The 21207-nt window shown below is 37.2% G+C and overlaps 1 protein-coding gene across 1 annotated transcript; it reads left to right on the plus strand.

Annotated features, from left to right (window-relative positions):
* The first annotated feature begins 2776 nt into the window (after window positions 1–2776).
* Window positions 2777–19795, plus strand: RSL24D1 (ribosomal L24 domain containing 1). The gene is made up of 6 exons (XM_055319888.1): window positions 2777–2965; window positions 7360–7473; window positions 9143–9215; window positions 11859–11922; window positions 13563–13648; window positions 15086–19795. Exons 1-6 carry the CDS (start codon window positions 2885–2887, stop codon window positions 15157–15159), a joined length of 492 nt encoding a protein of 163 aa, XP_055175863.1. The 5' UTR covers window positions 2777–2884; the 3' UTR covers window positions 15160–19795.
* The last annotated feature ends 1412 nt before the right edge of the window (window positions 19796–21207 follow it).

A 21207-nucleotide genomic window follows, 5' to 3' on the forward strand; every position in this document is an offset into this window, starting at 1 on the left:
TGATCATGTAAGTGAGAAGGGCAGGAAATTTCTTGTTCAAGTAGCAGGAGAAAACTGAGTTGGGAAGGAATTGTATAAATAGCCTGGGAGGACTGGTGTGGCTCTTCTGCAATTGTTGATGGGAACAGGGAGAGGATTAGACCAGGATAAAATAATTTTTAGTCTCTTGGTTGACAATGAAGTATTGGGCAAATGTTTATTACTAATATTTCTGGTATGTGCCTTTGTTAACATTGTTCTGGAATTACTAGGCAAATGATTAGAGAAGAAAAGTAAATATAATTACCAGACAAAAGGAAAAAGTTTTAAAATATCAATATATTGAGAAATAATACCTAAATATCAGCAAAGCATTAACTTTCTTAATATGTAAAGTACTCTTAAGAATCAACATAGTCGGGATCCCTGGGTGGCGCAGCGGTTTGGCGCCTGCCTTTGGCCCAGGGCGCGATCCTGGAGACCCGGGATCGAATCCCACGTCAGGCTCCCTCTGCCTGTGTCTCTGCCTCTCTCTCTCTCTCTCTCTCTCTCTCTCTCTCTCTCTCTGTGACTATCATAAATAAATAAATTAAAAAAAAAAAAAGAATCAACATAGTCGACTACTGTGTAAAGGACATAAACAGACAATTCACAGAACAAAATGGATTTCAAACTTTTGGAAAGATTCATAGAGAAATGCAAGTTAAAATAATAAACCAATCTTAACCTTAGACTGGTAAAGATTTTTCACAAGAATGTAAAATTAGTATCTTATTGGTTGTTGAGTGTTAACTGATAAAACCTTTTAGACAGCATTCAGTACTATCTTCCAAATTTTAAAAGCTTACATATCATATCCTGACTTAGTTCTATGACGATAAGTTCTCTTTAAAAAAAAAAAAAGTGTATCAGTAAGTGATACAGTGGGCATTTAGTTAGACATGAGCTAGAGGCAAGGATGGTCATAAATAGGTTACACATTAGAAGCTTGGGAGCCCAATATCCTAATTCTGTGGATTCCAAGACCTCTCAACATCCTGGCTTTGTGGCTTCCAAAACCTGGGGCTAACAGACCAAGAGCCACAGGTGCAGAACATAGCTCTTCTCTTCCACCTCTGCCACAGGGTAACCCCTAGACTCATTAAAATACATTTACATTGTGGTTTTAGGCTTCCCAGTGCATCATGGGCAAAGACTATGGTGGTCTTGGTACAAACCTTGTAGGGTCAAAAATACTCCCCCACCCAACTAGTAGGAGGAGTCTCCCAAGTGATTGGAAGCAGCCTCCATTAGAAACCACCCCCTCTATATGGAAGACCTCGAGGCTATAAAAGGAAAGGACCCTTCTGCCCTGAGAGGGGTTCCCACCTCTGGGCCTTCTTGCTCTCCCGCCTTGAGAGAATACTGTCCTTAATAAATTGCTTTTTGCTTGCTACTTTCCTTCTATCTTGGTTGATTGATTTCCAACAACGAATACCTTCATTCACACAACGTGGACTCTCCCATCAGGATTATAAGGATGCTTGTTATGTTAAAAAGTAGGAAGCAAATGTCCATCCACAGGCGGCCAATAAAAATGATATTTTCATACAGTAATACAAAACTATTAAAAAGAATGTTAGGGGAACCTGGGTGGCTCAGTTGGCTAAGCCACAGACCTCAGATTTTGGCTCAGCTCCTGATCTTAGGGTTCTGGGATGGAGACTGGTGAAAGGCTTCTGGCTCAGCAGGGTGTGTGCTTGAGGATTCTCTCTCTCTCTCTGCCCCTCACCCCACTCGTGTGCCCCCTCTCTCAAATAGATCTTTTTTAAAAAAAGAATGTTAAAATATTCATCAATAAAATATATATTTATGTGCCAGAAACTGTTCTGTGCCTGTACACAAAAACGACGAAAAAAAAAATCCCTATCCTCACGGAGCACTTATTTCAGTAATGGGAGACAGATAACAGAGAAACATAGAAAAGGGTTTAATGAGCATAAGATGCTCATTAGTGTTAAAAAGGAGGGGGAGACACAGGCCCCAAAATAAACATGTTTTGGGGCAGCCCGGGTGGTTCAGTGGTTTAGCGCCGCCTTCCGCCCAGGGCGTGATCCTGGAGACCCGGGATGGAGTCCCGCGTCGGGCTCCTTGCGTGGAGCCTGCTTCTCCCTCTGCCTGTGTCTCCGCCTGTGTGTGTGTGTGTGTGTGTGTGTCTCGTGGAAATAAAATCTAAAACAAAACAAACCACGTTTTTTCTATGCAGAGAAAACTCTTGACAGGTAATAAAAGGAACCGACTGCCACCGCGGAGGAAGTCCTGGGGTCTGAGGAAGGAACCTTAGTTTCCTACGAAAATGTCTTTTGTTTTTACCACATGTATACCAATTGAAAGGAGGAAAAGTAAAAATAATTACAAGTCTTTCAAAAATTGTTGGTAACGTTCTCCAAGCCTCAGAGAATCGTGTTTCTGTCGCAGCGTCCGAAGCCGCCGGCGGCCGCAGCTCCTCAAGGCTGCAGCCCCGCTGGCCCGGGGACGCCCGGAAGGGGCGGGTCTGAGGCCGGGCTGAGGAGAAAGGCGTTCCCGGAGACTTCCCAGGTGCGGAGAGTCGGCCGGGGTCAGAGCACAAACCACATGAGCTATGAGTAAACGCTGACCTTATAGGCTATGGTAGAGAGGAAAACCAGGCGCCGTGAGGGCGAGCTTCGCAGGGAGACAAGCACCACGCAAGGCCGATTTTGCAGCTCCGCGCCTGCGCCTCACGGCCGCTCGGAGGCGCGGTCACGTAGGACTCCGAGCTCTCTGGGGCGAAAGACGCTCCCTCTTTTCCGGGTCGGGTATTGAAGAGAATCACTTCCTGTGACGCGGCTACGTCACTTCCTTTCAAGAAGGGCTTTTGGTCGGTGGGAACCCACGCGATTTCAGCATGCGTATTGAGAAGTGTTATTTCTGTTCGGGCCCTATTTACCCCGGCCACGGCATGATGTTTGTCCGCAACGATTGCAAGGTGAGGCGGCCGAGACCAGCGCGCGCTCTGCGACGCTCCTCCAGGCGTGAGGCCTCGCCAGCGCGGCGCCGGGCCCTCCTGCGCCGGGGGTGGGGGTCGGGGGTTGGCTCGGGTTTTCCGCGCCGCCTTCACGAGAGGGTGATTTTGTGAGGAGCTCTGGCCTTGCCCTCGGCCTGGGGAATTTCTCCTTGTGGGTGACCCCTGCCGATACTGGCGGCGATGAGGTTCCCGAGTTACATGAGCCTGCGCCGGATGGAGTCTGGGAGTTTGGGGGTGGGGGCGGTGTTTGGGCCGTTTGGCCGCTCTTGTACGTGAGGGAAGTTCTTGAATTCGGAAAACGTTGTTGAGTGCGTGCCCAGTCAAGCATCGTTGTTAAGGTCTGTGTCCAAAGAGATCAGTAAGACTTGGGAATGTCCGTGACGTGTAGAAGTTGATAGAAATGTTGCCTAATGGCCTCGTAGTAATAATATATCACAAAGGTGCTGGAGGAGAGTTGAGCAGGGTCATATATGAAACGGCCCAGAAAGGAGAGGTCATTTATCTTGGATCTTGAATGTTGCCTAAAGTGAGCAGGAGAGGACATTCTAGATGGAAGTAAAGTGAACAGCGGAGCGGAGGCGCAGCGAAGCAATCTCTTTAAGGAGGTGAGTGGGTTGTGGCTGGTGATAGAGGCTTGGGGTAAAGCTACAAATACACGTGTAAGTGTTTATATTTAAAAAAAAATACGTAGGGGATCCCTGGGTGGCCCATCGGTTTGGCGCCTGCCTTTGGCCCAGGGCGTGATCCTGGAGAGACCCGGGATCGAGCCCCACGTTGGGCTCCCTGCATGGAGCCTGCTTCTCCCTCTGCCTGTGTTTCTGCCTCTCTCTCTCTCTCATGAATAAATAAAAGTAAAAAAAAAAAAGATACGTATATAAACATAATATATGGGGCCTTGTTGTGAAAGACTGTGAGTGATACATGAATTTGTCTTCTAGCAGAATGAATCTCATTCTGTTGAACACATTGTTTCTTAGAATTTGACCTCCTATTTGCTTCAGAATCACTAGACACTTGTTTAAAAAAAAAAGATTCCTGGTTTCCACTAGATCTATTAAATTGGTATCTTTGTGTAGAGGAGAAAAGGATCTAGGACTCTATATTTAACAGGTGATTTTAATGTACTAAGGAATTACATCCTGCTTCATCACCTTCTGTCTCTTATAGGAGCAAGGGGTTCTTGTTGAAAGTGTGGGACCAAAGCTAGGTTTGGGAACTTGAAAGAACATGCAAAGGTTTTGAATATTTGCTCTCAGGAACATGGTAAAAAGTCTATAGAAACGAACTAAATGATTGTTAGGTTGGCATTTAATTCACAGTGGCACTATGGCTTTGTAGATGTAGGTCATCATAATTTTATGATTTTTGTTGAGCACTGTTTATCCTGTGGATATAGGAACTAGAACAACAGATCATGGGAGCTATCTAGAGTTAGGTGTTCATCTGGCAGTCACAGTGGAAGTTCATGTTGATTAGGAAGTCTCTTGCTAGCAAGGACAGTTTTGAATTGGTGAGGAGCCAGTCTACTCTAGGAAAGATCTGTGGGTTCAAAGCAAGAGTTGCCTGAGGTTATAAAAAGCAGAGGCCCTGAAGCACTAAGGAAGATAGGTATCTCGTTTTTTTCTGTGTTAATGATTCCTAAATCTGTATTTTCTTAGCTCTAGTCTGAATTTTCCACCGGATGGGGAAATCCCTGTTGTATCTAATGGTGAGCCTATTGAAAGAGTTCCTAATTACCTCAAATCTTTTTTGCTTTTTGAATTAATACCGCGGTCATATGCTTAGACAGGTTTGCTAGAAATATGAGAGTCATCTTTGAATCTTTCACTTTTTTTTTTTTTTTTAAGATTTTATTCAGGAGAGACACACATAGAGAGGCAGAGACATAGGCAGAGGGAGATCCAGGCTCCCTGTGGGGAGCCCTATGTGGGACTCCATCCCAGGACCCCAGGATCATGACCTGAGCCTAAGGCAGACACTCAACCACTGAGCCACCCAGGTGCCTCAACATTTTACCTTTTTAATCTAGTTGCGAAGTCTTATCAGTCTGCCTGTGCAAAGGATAGTGGTCTTTGCCTTCTTTCTACCCTCCCACTCTGGTTCCAGATTAAGCACTTGTCATTTTTATAGCCTCTTAACCAGTCTTTCTTTTTTCTCTTAGCTTTTCAGAGTGTTTTTCATAGAAAGCTCGATCTCATGCTTCCTGGGTAGCTTTTTAAGGGTAGAATAGGTGTTAATGTTCCATATTTTCATATACTTTGCAAACATGAAAAACTTGTGCACCCTTAATGGGTGCTTGGTAAGTATTCATACAGTAGAAGAAAGAAGCTGAAGAAGAACTTCGAAGCTGAAGTATTACATCATTTGTTTGCATGTTGAAAATTGAGAATGATGATGGATGACTAGCTTAAAAGGGAAACTTGAGCCTATGAAGTTTTGCCTCACAATCCATCCACCACCTACCCCACCGTAGATATAACCACTTATTTTGTATTTCTATATTACTTAAATATGATCATTGTATATATTGTTTTATGTCCAATCCTGATCTCAGTCCCTCCTCTGTAAATTGAGACTTACTACAATGCTAGCCTAGGCTTTGGAGGTAGAGTATCATGTTTTAATTATACTTGTGTTCCTAGCACCTGATGATACCAGATACATAGTATATCCTTCTTAATTATTGATTGTTGATTGGATCTCCAATGATTCCAGTCTCTTCAGGTACTTCATTGTCCTTTTTAGTTAACATCTAGGTACAGAAGTCAAGGTGACTTCTCTGTAACTTTCCATTGACTCTGTTTAGAATTGAGGAGACCCAAGACAAGTTCAGACCTCTCATTTGGTAGACCTCAGACCTCAGAAACTTGTCTAGGAGTTACCTAGTAGGTAATAAATGTAGGAGGCTTTTACTTCAAAGGTAATAGTCCTTTGGGCTGAAAATAGTAAAAAAAAAAAAAAAAAAAAAAAAAGAAAGAAAGAAAGAAAAGAAAAGAAAAAAGAAAAAAATTTACTGATATGGATTCATAGTGAGATATTCCAGGAGACCCACTTGTATTCCTGTATTTCTATGTGCTTTGAAAGTAATTCAACAATAAAGACATGTTTTGTCTCCTGTCTCTTAGGAGAGGGCCCGCTAGGAAGGACTGATCTAGGTCAGATTAAATTGATATTACATACTGTTTCTAAGAAAATGATGTTCTAGTGTGTATAGGGACCTGCTTGAATTTCCCCCGTTGAACAAAGTGTACATAAAATGAAAAGTATTTTGGCTTGTGATAATATATACAGATTTGTGATCTACACGCAATTTGAAATGTTTATACTTCATTTTGACCTTTTTTTATGGGTCACATCTTCTAGGTATGATAATTCAACTTAAGATTCTTTGTCAAGATCCATATACTCCAAAGTAGTACTTTTTCTTTTCAGATTTCCTCTACATATACAAATTGCAGTGTGTTCTAAGAGATTACAAAGTAACAAAATAAGTATTTTAGACATAATGAGTCCCAAAAAACCATTTCAGGGGCACACTGAGGCATCATTAAATCAAGTTAGCACTGGTAAAGGATCATATCATCTGGGATAAAGGTGGAAAATTAAAAGTATTGAAGAATTTTCCTGGTAGACCTCTGAGTAAATACTTTACAAATCTATGCCTAATGTTAGTTGCTTTTTTGAAATTATTTTGTGCTTTTAACAAAAAGGATAGGGATGCCTGGGTGGCTCAGCAGTTGAGCGTCTGCCTTCGGCCCAGGGCGTGATCCTGGAGACCTGGGATCGAGTCCCACATCGGGCTCCCTGCATGGAGCCTGCTTCTTCCTCTGCCTGTGTCTCTGCCTCTCTCTCTCTCTCTGTGTCTCTCATGAACAAATAAAATCTTAAAAAACAAAACAACAACAAAAAACAAAAAACAAAAACAAAAAGGATAGAAAGAACCAAAGGAGATATCAGAATAGGTGTTTGAGATTTTCACCCCCATTGAGGTATATAGAGAATTTCTAAGTGGGAAAGGATTTAAATAAATGACTTTCCTTGAAACTTGTTTTTATTCAAGGTGATTTTAAGGTTTTACTGCTAATCTATGAAAAGGAGTTTTGAACCATATATTTGGGGCCCTGCATCTTTAGTTTTGATGACATTTGATAGTCAAAAATAGTCAAAAGATAGTTCAGTTTACATTTAATCTTACATGCCTCATATATTTCTAGATGGTGTTGTAATTAGAAGGAATTGTTAGTGAGAGCCATTGCCATTTTCTCAGACTTTGCAGTATATTTTATCTGGCAGGGTAACATCCTAGAATAGAAACATTCCTAATGTTGACTCCACTATTTTAACTTTTCTTTTAGGTATTCAGATTCTGTAAATCCAAATGTCATAAAAACTTTAAAAAGAAGCGCAATCCTCGCAAGGTCAGGTGGACTAAAGCATTCCGTAAAGCAGCTGGTAAAGAGCTTACAGTGGTGAGTATAGTTAGCTATCAATATAATTTTTACAGTTTTCAAAATTTTAACTTTTGTGTGGGAGGGTATGTAATTTAATTAACTATAACAAGATTTGCTATAATAAGATTGGTGAGCCGATTTATTTGTATTTGGCTATCATAATAATATTCTCACATGATCCTAAAAACCATTGATCTGTAGAATTCTGAAAAGAAAAAAAATTCCCAATTCAACTTATGGAAGTGATTTTCCTTATTTTAGCTCCTGCAAACAAAAAGGAAAATCATTTAAATGGGTTGGGGTGAAGTTGGAAATTACTACTGAAGGATTTTGAGAGGAACCTAAGAGATTAAAGGATTCTTGAACAGCATTGAAGGCTTTGATGAGATTTGTAATAGACTCATTTGTTAGTTTCTGGATTTCCTTACAGGACTTTGAGAGCAGAGAAATTAGTTAATAGTGTTGTTTGAAGGAGGAATAGTGGGAATTCCCTCAGAGGTGAGGGAATTTCATGCATGAGCTTCCATCGCCACCAGATGGTTACTGAGTTGCTCTAAGGGCCTGGTGGAACTTATCCGTATTTGACCCCTATAAAAGGAGGAGGTGAAAGCTGCTGCATGAGGTACCTTTGAAGGAAGAAGATCTGTCTGTTCCTTCTGTCCATGACTTCCTCCTTCCAACCTCTCTACTACTTTAAGGGCAGTATCTAAGCAGTTACAATGATGCCCCTTCCTGGCTTCATTTTCAATGAATGGGGAGAATATTTTTTGACAAGATGCAAAGCCAAATCACAATTATTTTCACAAAAATAATTTTCAGTATGGACGAGAATAAACAGCACTTCAAATGCCAGTGACAACTGCATTAGTGAAGAAAGGATGCCAGTCACAGTCATTTGCTGGTGACCAGTTACCTTGTCATTGCTGAGGTTATTGTGACTGAATAGGTCATGTGTATATAAATGAAATAGGTAAATACAGAGTTAGTGCTGTTCCATTTGCCTATTTCAAGATTTGAAAACTAAGAAGTACACCTATAGTTATTCTAAGAAATCTGTAGTGTTTCTAAAATTGTTTTAAGGTAAATAGGATTTTTAACTGTCAAAATACCAACTGTATTTAGAGGATACCTGAAGAGTTTCTGAGAGAAGAGTATGTCATGCAGAGCAGCACCACATTTTTTTGAAGATATGTAGTTTTCTACCTTTATACTATAATAACGGTATATAAATATTGAAATACATAAACATGTTAGACATGTAGGTTGAACCATATGAAGGTCTCAATATCTGACTCTTTTTGATCTATGAAAAGTGGTAATCATATGGTTTAGCCTAAAAGAAAGTTTTCTGCCTGTGAGTCTCAGCTAAGAATGGGAAATTAGGGAAGCCTCTTCAGTTTGTGTGAAATCCATGATTGGTGTGTGACCCTCTAGAGGATGAGGCTGATATCCTCCTCTTGTCTTCTTAAAAATCACTTGTATATAGATTGATATTTTCCATTGGGCTGTCTTGTACATCTGGTATATAGAGGAGAAGTAAGGAAACTTGCATTTACTAGGGTCACCCTGGGGTAATCTTATTATGTGTCCATAGTTGAACACTTGGAACTGTTGTGAAAAGGAGAAAAGTTTGAAGAAATGCTTCTTTTGTATCTCTCCTAAAATCCTATCTTTCCCTTTTTTACAGGATAATTCATTTGAATTTGAAAAACGTAGAAATGAACCTGTCAAATACCAGCGAGAGTTATGGAATAAAACTAGTAAGTTACAAAGGAATACCAGGAATTTTCTAATTCCTTTATTCCCACTTATTTATACATATGTAAAATCTGTAAGAAGCAGTGCCCTGTTGATTTTCCTGCATAGATTCTATTATCCTTTCCTTTTGAAATCCTAAAAATAGATTTTTCAAAGAAAATCTGCTTGGTGTAGACAGTAGGAGTCTTTTGGAACTTAAAACTATTTCCTGCTTGTTAACACAAGTAATAAAAATTGTTAGTAGTGTGTTAGTAGTGTTCCAGAAAAATATGTTTTTACATTTCTAAAAGATTTGTTATTTCCTCACAACCCCTATTTCAACATATCAGGTCTGTAAGCTAATCTGTTGACAGTTTTATATTCATTGCTTACATTTTTGAATAGTGTGAAGATGTGAACTCAGCAGTCTTTAAGATGCTGATGTTCACAGAAACAGGAGAACTTCCAAAACAGAATACTAGGAAGAATAGTTTGTATTTTATCCCTCATGTCTCTGTATTGCAGATCAATTTGTAATATCATGTACTTCTTACATTTAAAGTTTTTCAGTATTCTGGAATATTTGAAATGTATTAGTTTAGAAAAGGATAGTTAGGATTTACCTGCTACTTCTGTTTTTTTTTTTTTCTTTGCCTTCTGAGGAACTTTAAGATATAAATATACTTTCGAATACTAGAACTTGGCCTTATCAATTTTTGTTGAAAGTCAAAGTTGTATATCTAGCATATTTAGCATGTGCAAATTTAATTAGAGTTGACTTTGTCTTATTTATACAAACATCCTCTTAATACCAGTAGTCCCATAGGGCCTTCTGAGGAGTCTTGTTAAAATGCAGATTATGATATAGCATTTCTGGGTAGAGCCTAAGATTATGCTTTTCTTTTTTTTTTTTAAGATTTTATTTATTTGAGATAGAGAACATGTATGCACAAGCAGGGGGGAGGGGCAGAGGGAGGTAGAAACAGACTCCTTACTGGGCAGGGAGCCCTATGTGGGGCTCGATCCCAGGACCCCGGGATTCATGACTTGAGCCAAGGCAGATGTTTAGGTGACTAAGCCACCCAGGGGCCCCAGATAATGCATTTCTAACAAGCTCTCAGATGATGCCAATGTGGCTGGTCCCCAGGTTACACTTAAATGTTTTTGACTTAATTTTATATTGAACAGAAAAGTCACAGAATTCTGATATCCTTCACCAGATTCCTGAAATGTTAACATTTTATTAAATTTACCTATTCTCTTTCTATCCTTCTGTAATTTTCTGAACTTTAAGTTGCATACATAATGCTTTTATTCCCTAAATAATTTAATAGAATTAAAGAATAAGAATATTTCCTAAAAAAATAGAACTTTCTCATTTATAACTGAGGTAGTTATTAAAATCAAGAAATTAACATTGATGCAGTATTATTATCTAATCAGACCTGTGTAAGAATAGTACATGTCACGTCTCTTTGGTTTCTTTGAATTTGGAATGGTTCGCAAGTTTTTATATTCCATGACATTGACAGTTTTGAAGAGTATGGGTCAAGTGTTTGGTATAAAACCCCTAATTGACTTTTGTCTGATGCTACCTCAAGGTTAGATTTGGGTAATGGATATTTGACAGGAATACCCTAGATATGATGCTGAGTTCTTGTTATTGTGTCCTGTCAGAAGGCACCTGCTATTGTCCTATAACTGGCCATGTTAGCTTTGATCATTGGTTAAGGTGGCCTCTGGCCAGTTTCTTCACTGTAAAGTTAGTATTTTATCCTTTGTAATTAATAAGTAAATTGTGGGGAGATATTTTAAGATTATGTGAATATCCTGCTCTTCTTCACATCCATAGAATGTGAGCAGTTAGATTGAAAGTGTGCTGCCCAATATGGCAACCACTAGCCAGAGGGGCTGCTGAGCACTTAAAAGGTGGCTAATCTGAATAAAGGTTTGCTGTGAACATAAAATACATGGTTTTTGAAGACTTCTGTGAAAACAAGCATAAAATAACCTTGGTAATTTTATATATTATGTTGAAGTAACAGTGTTTTGGATATGTTGGTGGTTAAACAAAATCTGTCATGTTCCTTTTTTTTTTTTTTTTAAATGTGGTTGCCAGAAAATTTAGAATTACATGTATGGTTTGTCTTTCTTATACAATGCCGATATAGATTCTAGAGCATGTTTGGATTCAGTTCGTCTACACATTTTCCAAAACAGTTGGATATTAGTGGTTGGGAACGTGGCAGATTGGTTTCATTCATTCTACCAATGTTCATCATGTTGCAGATCATATCCCAGGCACTTGGAGAAATAGTGATATTTATGCTTGGAATGGTGCTTTTATAAATGGAGAGGACAAGCTAAGAATGGGATTAGTTGCCATTAATCTTCTGTAAAGTTTGAGAAGCATTGAGCTGGTTTAAAGTAGAGGGAAAATGTAGCCATAAAGACTTTTTGTAAAATAGAGACATATTTGTGAAAGGTAAAGAGTTAACAGTGATGTCAGTTAAGAGTACCTATCTTCTTTAGCTATTTTAGCAAGGATTGTTTTTGCTATGAGTTTTGCATTTAACCCATTCCTAAATGAGAATAAAGGAATGATCATTAAAGCTCTTGCTTGGATGTGCAAAAATTTGCTAACTTGTGTGAATTTTTTTTCGTAGTTGATGCAATGAAGAGAGTTGAAGAGATCAAACAGAAGCGCCAAGCTAAGTTTATAATGAATAGGTATGAATAAATGTATCAAGTAACTTTTGGAAAAATATTTACTAGTAGAAATCCAGAGATGTTTTTTTCTTACTTTTTGTTTTCACATAACTTCAGAAAATTTGCAAGAATAGTATAAAGGACTCTTGTATATTCTGTTGGCATTTTGCCACATTTACTGTATCCTTGTCTATAGTAAGTTGAAGACATGCCCTTTTCCTGAGTATGTTTCAGTGTATATATTCTAAAAATAAGAACATGCTCTTATGTAACTACAGTATAGTTAACATTGAACAGTACTATTATAGAACCTTACTTAGATTTCACTGGTTCTTTATAGCAATAGAAGTAGAATATAGCAATAGAAAATCCTGCATCTTGCATTTAAATGACATGGACATTTTTGAAGAGTATAGGTCATTTATTTTGTAGAATGTGCCTCACTTTGTATTATGTCTAATGCTTTCCTCATGATTAGATTACATTAGGTACACCTTTGGCCAGAATATCACAGAAATGATGGTGCATGAGAAGGACACACATTTTAGGAAGCAGATGTCGCAAGTGACTGATCCCTTAGTTAAGAGGTGTCTGCCAATTTTCTCCATTGGACAGGTTTTTTTCCTCCTTTTTAATCAGTATATATCTTAGTGGAAATACTTTGATACTCTGCATAGGATGCCTTATTTCTGAAACTGGCACCTACTGGTATTAGCATCCGTTAGTCTTGTCTGAATCTGTTACTACAGTGATTATTGCCAAATGGTGATTTTTCTAACTCAGTAATTTCTTCGACACTTATTAGTTGGCTTTCCCATATAAAAGAACTTTTCCAGTTTCAAAATATATTCATTATTTATTCATATGTTTTTGTGTATTCATTCTTATGATATTTAATGGGTTATTACTTATTTGTCGTTATTTATTTAGATGTTCTAAGTGCTCCAGATTGGCCAATTGGAGTTCCTTCCAGCAGGCTCCCATGTCATTTTGACAAGTTCTCATTTTTCTTTAGGTGCTTTCTTGATTTATGGCTAACAGGATGTGGCCTCATCTTCTACTTCCCTGGTTCCAGCCTGGAATCTGTTTCTCTAGAGTAGGGTCATTTGTTTTTGATTTCGTCACTGAAAAGCATGTGCCAACAGCTTTCTGGCTTTAAAAAAATGTTGAAGCATTGAAAGGGAGCCCAAATGTTTGTCTAAAATGACAGTCTTGTATATGTTTTGTATTCTTGTACTGATTTATTTATTTATTTATTATTATTTATTTATTTAATTTTTTTCTTGTACTGATTTTAAAAAAAACTAGGTAACAGAGACTGTATTCTCAGTTGGAGGAGAAAAGATCTAGGTATTTTAACAAATAGAGATTTGTACTATATTTGTATAATAGACATTGATGTCTAAGATTTCGTTCTCTGCTTCAATCACATTTCTTCATTCACTTAGCAAATATATAAATCCCACTTTATTCCCAAGTAAGTACTAGGGATACAATCCAATGAACAAGTTTGTAGTGTAGGAATCCTATTAAGCTAATTAGGAACTAGAAAATAATTTTGAGTTCTCATTGCTCATATACGTGGCTAATAAGATTTTTATGAATGTCTTTTAAGGAAGTTATAGTAACTGAAATTTTGACTTTGGTATGTTTTATCCTAGATTAAAGAAAAATAAAGAATTACAGAAAGTTCAGGACATCAAAGAAGTCAAGCAAAACATTCATCTTATCCGGGCCCCTCTTGCAGGTAAGTACTGCATTACTCAGGGGTTCTCTTTCAGTAAAGAGTTGAAAAATCTGTATCCTTGAGGTCTGTGTAATGGGTATCAGCCAACTTTCTATGGATATTTTTTCAGATAAATATCTCATTTATGATATGACTTGATTTATAAAAATATAATTTGTACTGTGTATTTCCTAGTTCCAACTTATTGCATATGGTGTTTCTTTTCCCCCCTTTATAAAATCATATTCCGTAAGCTAATCAAAAAAGATTTGAGGGATCCTGGGTGGCGCAGCGGTTTGGCGCCTGCCTTTGGCCCGGGGCGCGATCCTGGAGACCCGGGATCGAATCCCACGTCGGGCTTCCGGTGCCTGGAGCCTGCTTCTCCCTCTGCCTATGTCTCTGCCTCTCTCTCTCTCTGTGACTATCATAAATAAATAAAAAAAGTTTTAAAAAAAAAAAGATTTGAGTGCTAATTTCATAGATTTTGCTTCAGGCTTGTTTTTATAAAAGAACAACATTTTATAGTAGTGGTTTTCTAACTTTGGTTAGTTTGGGAATTGCTTGGGGAACTTAGTGTTAATTTTGAGTCTGAGCTTCTGTTCCTTAATAGCTTTCTGGATTCTGATACTGATTTTGATATATAGGTTTGAGAACTACTCTTTTATATTAAAACCTTTCTTTTGTGATTATGTAACTTGCTTGTAGTCTTGCATTTTGGGTAGTCGTCTGTGCACATAGTTTCTTTTGTGAGGTGCTAGAAAACCAGTCTTTTACTCAGCTGGCAACAGATACCATCTTTTATATAATTTACGTATACAGATTACCTGAAGGGAGAGAAATTTTGGTGAGAGAATGATTTCATGCCTAAGCTTTATTTAGTAAAGGTCAAATTCCGGGGGTGGGGGGTGGGGGTGTGAGTGGGGGAAGGTCAAATTCTGTAACCACATGTTGAATAGATTTATATAAAAGTCTTATTAACAAGGTTAATTTTTGTACCTCATTTTATTAAAACAAAATAGACAAAATCCTGGAGCATTATTTCATGTATAGATGATATGAACTTACCCCCAAAACAAAGGAATTGAGCCACTATTTAACTTTTTAGGTAACCCTCTGTGGGTAGGTAAGTACAGTTTAAAAGTAGGTTTCTTGGATCCAAGGGGCCAAGGTTCGAATCCTTGCTCTTTGACTTACTGGGCTTATTGAGTGGTTTGAGAAAATTTTATCTGCCTATGGGTCTCCATGCTCTCATATTTAAAATGCAAGTTGTTAGGATGGTGAAGTCAGGAAATGTATATGGAATGCTTATTACTTCATGCATGGCATATCATAAGACCTGTGTAAATTTCTTATAAATGGCTAATGTTATTTAAAAACATGTAAGATCCTTTATAAAATGTTAATAAGAGTTTGGCAAAGTCACATTGAATTGATAGTTTTTTAAATTTATTTTTAAAGGCAAAGGAAAGCAGCTGGAAGAAAAAATGGTGCAGAAATTACAAGAGGATGTGGACATGGAAGATATTTCTTAAAAAAAAATCTCACTCCATTTCTATAAGTGCGTTTGAAAATCTCCTTAGGAGCCTAAGAACTTATAAATTATCAATTTATATTTTAAATAAGGTCACTCAAATGAAAGGTAATTAAAACTACATCTCTTGTACATTGCTGTCTGTAAAACATCAGATATTGTGGATGTTAGATTGCATCTTCATTGTTAAACCTTCAACTGATAGTTACATTTATGTAAGTCATGCAAATTTTTTTTTATAAATACAGAGTGAAATGTGGACATAAAATGGTTCTGCCATTTGGATGGTGGCAGTAGGTGGTATTTATGTAAGAACTAATGACAAAAATTCATGGCTAGCAATATGTAAAATAAATTTTCTTTGCAGTAAAATATTCCTTTTATTATATTATAGAAAGGGGGCTTAGAAAAAGGAACTAAAAACTTTGATAGTCTCATCAAAATAAGATTTTCAGTATTTGTTTTGGTTTCTTAGCATCTTAGGTTTCAATATGTGAGGCCATTATGCTAATTATGTTGGACTGTTTTGACCTGGTTTAATTGTTTTGATAGGCAGCTCTTAATGTTGGGGGTGAGAGCTGAACAGTGTGTTCTTGAAATGGCACTGTATACTTTCCACTTTGGACATTATTCAATCTGAGATTCCTGATAGAACAAGATTTTTTCCAGCATAGTAATGATGTAGAAGTAAAGGAATCGCAGTGCCTTTTAAGATACGTTGTATGATTTTTTTTTTTTTTAAAGAGCTCTAATTGTTTTTAGGAAACAACTTACAGTTTTTGGTCACAAATTATTTGCACATAAGATCATTTCTAACGTACAAATTTTTTGTTTAAAAGGTACTTAAAAAAGTATTAGTGGGAAGAAAATTCCTTCCCTCCCAAATGCTACTGAAGCAAGAGATATATTTAATTAAAAATATATATTGCATATTTAATGTTTTTATATTTCTACATTATTTGCAGCTTTAAGGATATTAAGTTAGTTTTTATATTGCTTTTTGAGGACAGAACTTTTTTAATTTTGGTATTAGTGAAAAAGTGACTGATCACTGGACCAAGTGCTGGAAGATCCAAATTCCAGTGTGGTTTTTGCCTTTGTGTTCTTATTTGTAAACAACATTATTGATAAAACAATTAGGGGAAATGATATGAAATCAAAGACCTATGTTAAATTACTTCAAGTTTTCACTCTAAAGTAGATTTCTGTTTGCTTTAATATAAACATTTTAAGATTACTTACCATTAGTAAATTTCCTATCCTGTTAGCAAGCTATTGCCTGAGACTATCAATTTGGGAAATTGAGCTGAAAGGAAGAACTGACATTGCATCTCAGTTTTAACATCCAGACAGTTCTCTTAATTGTCAGGAATTCATAGTATTTTGAGACCCCAGATATCATTATAAACTATATGGATGCAGATGCCATTTTTACCCCCCTGCAACCTTATAAGCTTGGTTGGATCACTGACTTGTCCCTTTAAAATGGTGCCTGAGAAGTGGCATGGTTCAGTGCTATTATTTCTATTTGTCTGATTGAGACCTCTGCTGGGCAGTTAGTATAACACAAAAGCATAGAATCTTCCAGACACTTGCTACAGAGAACTTTTATATTCTCTAAATGCTTAAGGGTAATGTAGCATTGGAAGTCATAGAAAAGAAGTTCCTTTAACATCTGTCTTACAAAACCCTGTAGGGTAGCAGAAAAAAAACTAATTGAGGAGCATATGGCTGGTTCAGTCAGGAGAGCATGCAACTTATGATGTCAGGATATAGAGTTTACTTAAAGAAAACTCAGATCATTTCTTATAATTAGAAAACCTTGAAAGATGTTTATCTTGTAGATAGCAGTTAGATAAGGATTCTCCTTAATAGATTGAAAAATTTTTAGGTAACTTGCCTTTTTATCACACAGAAGATGGAGGATGCAGTGGTTTATATTCATGCAAGTGCCTGTGTGTAGAAGGGATTTATCCAGAGCCTCAGATCTGGTCCTCACAAGTTCCTGTGATTGCTGTGAGAGAGGATTGTAAAAGTTACTTGAGTGATGGTCAACTTGACTATGCCTTGGTTTCTTCATTGGGAAAATGGAAATGATACATGACTAAGCTCAGGATTTTTTATGAGGAACCAATCAGGTAATATATCTAAAGTAATCATTTCAAGGCCACTATCGTTGGAGCTAGTGTTAAAATGTTAACTAATAGGATTGGCTGTGTGACCACATAAAACTCATAGTAATGCACTTTGTCTTGGGAGAAAAGTTGAGGGTATTAGGATTTGGGAATAGCTATGGCTAAATTAAGTGCAGTGCACTTAGTCCACAAAGACAGGGTTACATAGGGTTTAAAATGTTAGTTTTTAGCATTTAGTGTCACCTAGAAAATTTACTTATTATGAGCATACTATTTCCCATTCTCTTGTTAGGAAGATGGTGAGGGGCAATATATTTCCTACTGGTCAGCTAGTAGTTTAAAACAGTGAATTGTCACCCATAATTTTAAGGGCTAATTTATATATGGGTTTTTTTCCCTTGTCTTTTAGATTACATTTTAAGTGAAGTTTGAAAAGAACACATCAGACTTTAATTACACAGATTTATAGTGTAAATTCTCAATATTGAATGAAGACTGCCTTATAAAAATTAACATAGTAGCCTGCTGAATTAAAATTGTTGATAAGGGGAAAGTTGATATTAAAAAAGATAGAACCCAGTTTCAAAGTCTAGGAAGAATTTTCTAAAATCACTATTTTTATTCTATGTGATAGAATTGAAAAGGTGACTTAAAATTTTGCCCTGCGTGTCTTTATATTGAGTATTAATTAGCCTCAGGCTGATTTGAATCATTTCTGTGTCTGTTGATGAATTTGTTTTGAAAGAAGTGACCTTTTTCTTAAAAATGGGTTATGTTCTGAATGTAAAAATCTCTACTTTCTGGTGCCACTAGGTGAGTCCTGCTCCAAAATTTTCCCTGGCTTATATATCTTAATTGAAGCTATTATACAGGGATTGAAAGTGGTATTTCTGCTGCATAACCTTCCCTTTGGGACCAGTTACTGGATCTCATTCTCTAACCTCTCATTGATTCTGTGGCTTCCCTATGATCTTGCCAGTAGGTTTCTTTTTTTAATGTTAGTAATAAAAAAATCTTAACAGACCTCTCCATATCATTCAGCAAACCCAGGCAGCTAACTACTATCATAATCTCCAAAGGTGCAGGGATGGTTTCTATCTTATCCCAGGCACATATTGGGTACCTGGTGAATAGAAGATATTTGGTAAGTGTGACTGAATGGAAAACATATGTGAGGTTTACTGGAGTTTATTTTTTAAATAACCAATAACTTGAAAGATACAAAGAATAAATTACGAATAGTGAACTACAATACGAAAAGAAGCATTCTATGACTTCAGCATTAATCAAATCTGCACCGTAGGGAAGATTTGCTGAACAGCAGTGTTTTCTTAGGTTGCATACCAAATTTTGCTTATGCCTACTTGTTTAGTGGTGATAGATCAACCTGCATTTCTGGGTTTGGCTGATGCATTCACTTGTCAAGAAATCCCAGGAGGGACTGAGCATAGACTGTATGGCAGAGTTCTTAAAGAGGTTTTGCCTGTAACTTGCTTTGCTGGTGAAGAAATAGTTTACTTCAGGAGCCACAGAGCATACTAATAAAAATAAGGACAATGAATTGGTAAGAATCAGTTAATACTTAAAGAGTATTGCTCCAAAGAATATTAGCCAACCAAAAAATACAAGAGATAGGCTCTTTAGTTTTTTGAGGAACGCAGTTTTCGATTCTTTTAAATAATTGCTTTAGTATATTACAATAAAGTGATATATGTTTAGTTTGGTGCCAAGCATTCAACGTTTAGGAACACCAATGAAAAGTATGCCTATCTAGTGTGTGGTACTTAACACAATTTTCTAATGTACATCTAATGAGACAGTTACATATTTCCTCCTTCTCTCTCTCTCTCTCTTTTAAGATGTTTTCTGTAGAGAGTGTGCACAAGTTGGGGGTGGTGAAAAGGGAGAGAGAATCCCCAAGCTGACTCCCTGTTGAGTACCAGAGATCATGACCTGAGCCAAAATCAAGAGTTGGACATTTAACTGATTGAGCCACTCATGATACAAGGAATGCAATGTAGGGAGTATTAAAGATAGCCCACCTAATTAAAAGGATTTGCCAAGCAAAAGGATAATAAAGCATATTCAATGTTTTGTTAAACTATAAGTGTCTACATTGCATTGTTCAGAGTTTCTCTTCAGTGCCCTCAGATTCTTCATACTACCAAAACAACAGAGCTAATAGCTTTTGACTTAGTAGTAATATATTTCCCCTATTTCTTAGAAGATGCACTAGAAAAACTACCAGAAAATACATTAGAAGACTATACAGTGGAAATGAAAAATATATAGGGGAAACATCGCAAAGGAGAAAATATCGGGACACCTGGGTGGCTCAGAGGTTGAGTGTCTGCCTGTGGCTCAGGGCATGATCCTGGAGATCCAGGATCGAGTCCCACATTGGGCTCCCTGCGAGGAGCCTGCTTCTCCCTCTGCCTGCGTCTCTGCCTCTTCTCTCTCTCTGTCTCTCATGAATAAATAAATAAAATGTTTAAAAAAATATATATAGGTCAAAACCTCTCAGTATCATTGCTGACACATTTGCATACGTGTAGTACCATCTAGTTCAAGAGTTGTAAGACTCTAAGGCCAGTTACTACAGCCAGGTACATTGCATAGAATATCTTAGAATATTCACAACCCTTTAATCATTCCTCATTCTGCAGATGAGGAACAGGAGCTTAAGAGAAATTGAGTAGCTTGATCCATGTCACTAACAATGAGCAGAGCTTAGAATTAAGCTTTGTCTAACTCCATCCTAGCTGATTTTTTTTTTAAGGTTTTTATTTATTCATGAGAGAGAGAGAGGCAGAGACACAGACAGAGAGAAGCAGGCTCCATGCAGGGAGCCCAATGTGGGACTCGATCCCAGGACTCCAGGATCACACCTGGGCCAAAGGTAGGCACCAAACCACTGAGCCACCCAGGGATTTCCCCCTAGCTGATATTCTAAACAACATCTAGTATTATACCTGGCACACAGGTGGTTGCTCAATATATGTTTATTCATTCAAGGAAAAAAAAAATCTAGCGCCAAAAGGTGTTCTGGAAAATTGGATAGATTTTTATGGAGTAATTTGATTATTTTTTTATTTTTTTATTTTGTGACTGGACTGGATCTTTTTTCTTACCAGTTCTTCCAGGACTGACAGGTGATCATCTCTCCCAGTTTGAGTGTAATTAAGACAGCAAGTCTAATGAAATGTTTTTGAAATTCACAGTCTTTTTAAAAAATTAGCATAGCAATGCAATGCCAATAATTACAGTTTATAATTTTGGAAGAAATATTCATTGGGCCTGAAGTATATGTTAGTCCTGTTATCCAAAGAAAAATTTAAAATTTTATCAATGCTTGCTTTTATTTATTGGGGCAATAAATTTCAATTATTTATTCAATTTCAGTGTTTATTCATTCGGTTTTAAAATGTGTCTGCTAGGTGTGAGGCATTGTTCTCATTTAGCAACAAAATAATTCATGTTATACTTGAGAAGTTTGAATCATTGGGAATTGTATTTGTCTTGTTATAGTTTATAGGACTTTTAAAATCTACTGGTATTTATCGTTCTTTTGTCAATTCTTAAAATTCTCCAGGACTGTTGAGATTATTGCCAACAACAGTTCTTTTTCCCCAGGGCTGAAAGATTATGACAACCTTCAGCGTTCATCTGAGGTCAGAAGTGGCTTTGAAGATGCTCAATATGCTGAGTTGTCTCACAACTGATAGCGAAAAGAATCTTCATGTTCTCAAAATGCATAATATATATGGTAACATTTCATTCCTACTGGTAAATGGAATCTCAGAAATAATGTGGATCCTACTAAGTGATTTTACTTCCTTTGGCTTAATGAGAAGTAGAGATTAGGCATTCAGGAATGTTTGGGTCAAAATAGTTGAGGATGAGCTACAGTAGCA

This window comes from Nyctereutes procyonoides, unplaced genomic scaffold (assembly GCF_905146905.1).
Source record: "Nyctereutes procyonoides isolate TBG_1078 unplaced genomic scaffold, NYPRO_anot_genome, whole genome shotgun sequence".
NCBI classification, from domain to species: Eukaryota; Metazoa; Chordata; class Mammalia; order Carnivora; family Canidae; genus Nyctereutes; species Nyctereutes procyonoides.

Excerpts from the sequence above, each read along its gene's own strand:
- RSL24D1 (XM_055319888.1), top strand. The coding sequence starts at position 2,885 with ATGCGTATTGAGAAGTGTTATTTCTGTTCGGGCCCTATTTACCCCGGC. Across the intron at positions 9,216-11,858 it reads AGAGTTATGGAATAAAACTA|TTGATGCAATGAAGAGAGTT; the intron begins GTAAGTTACAAA and ends TTTTTTTCGTAG. Across the intron at positions 13,649-15,085 it reads TATCCGGGCCCCTCTTGCAG|GCAAAGGAAAGCAGCTGGAA; the intron begins GTAAGTACTGCA and ends TTATTTTTAAAG.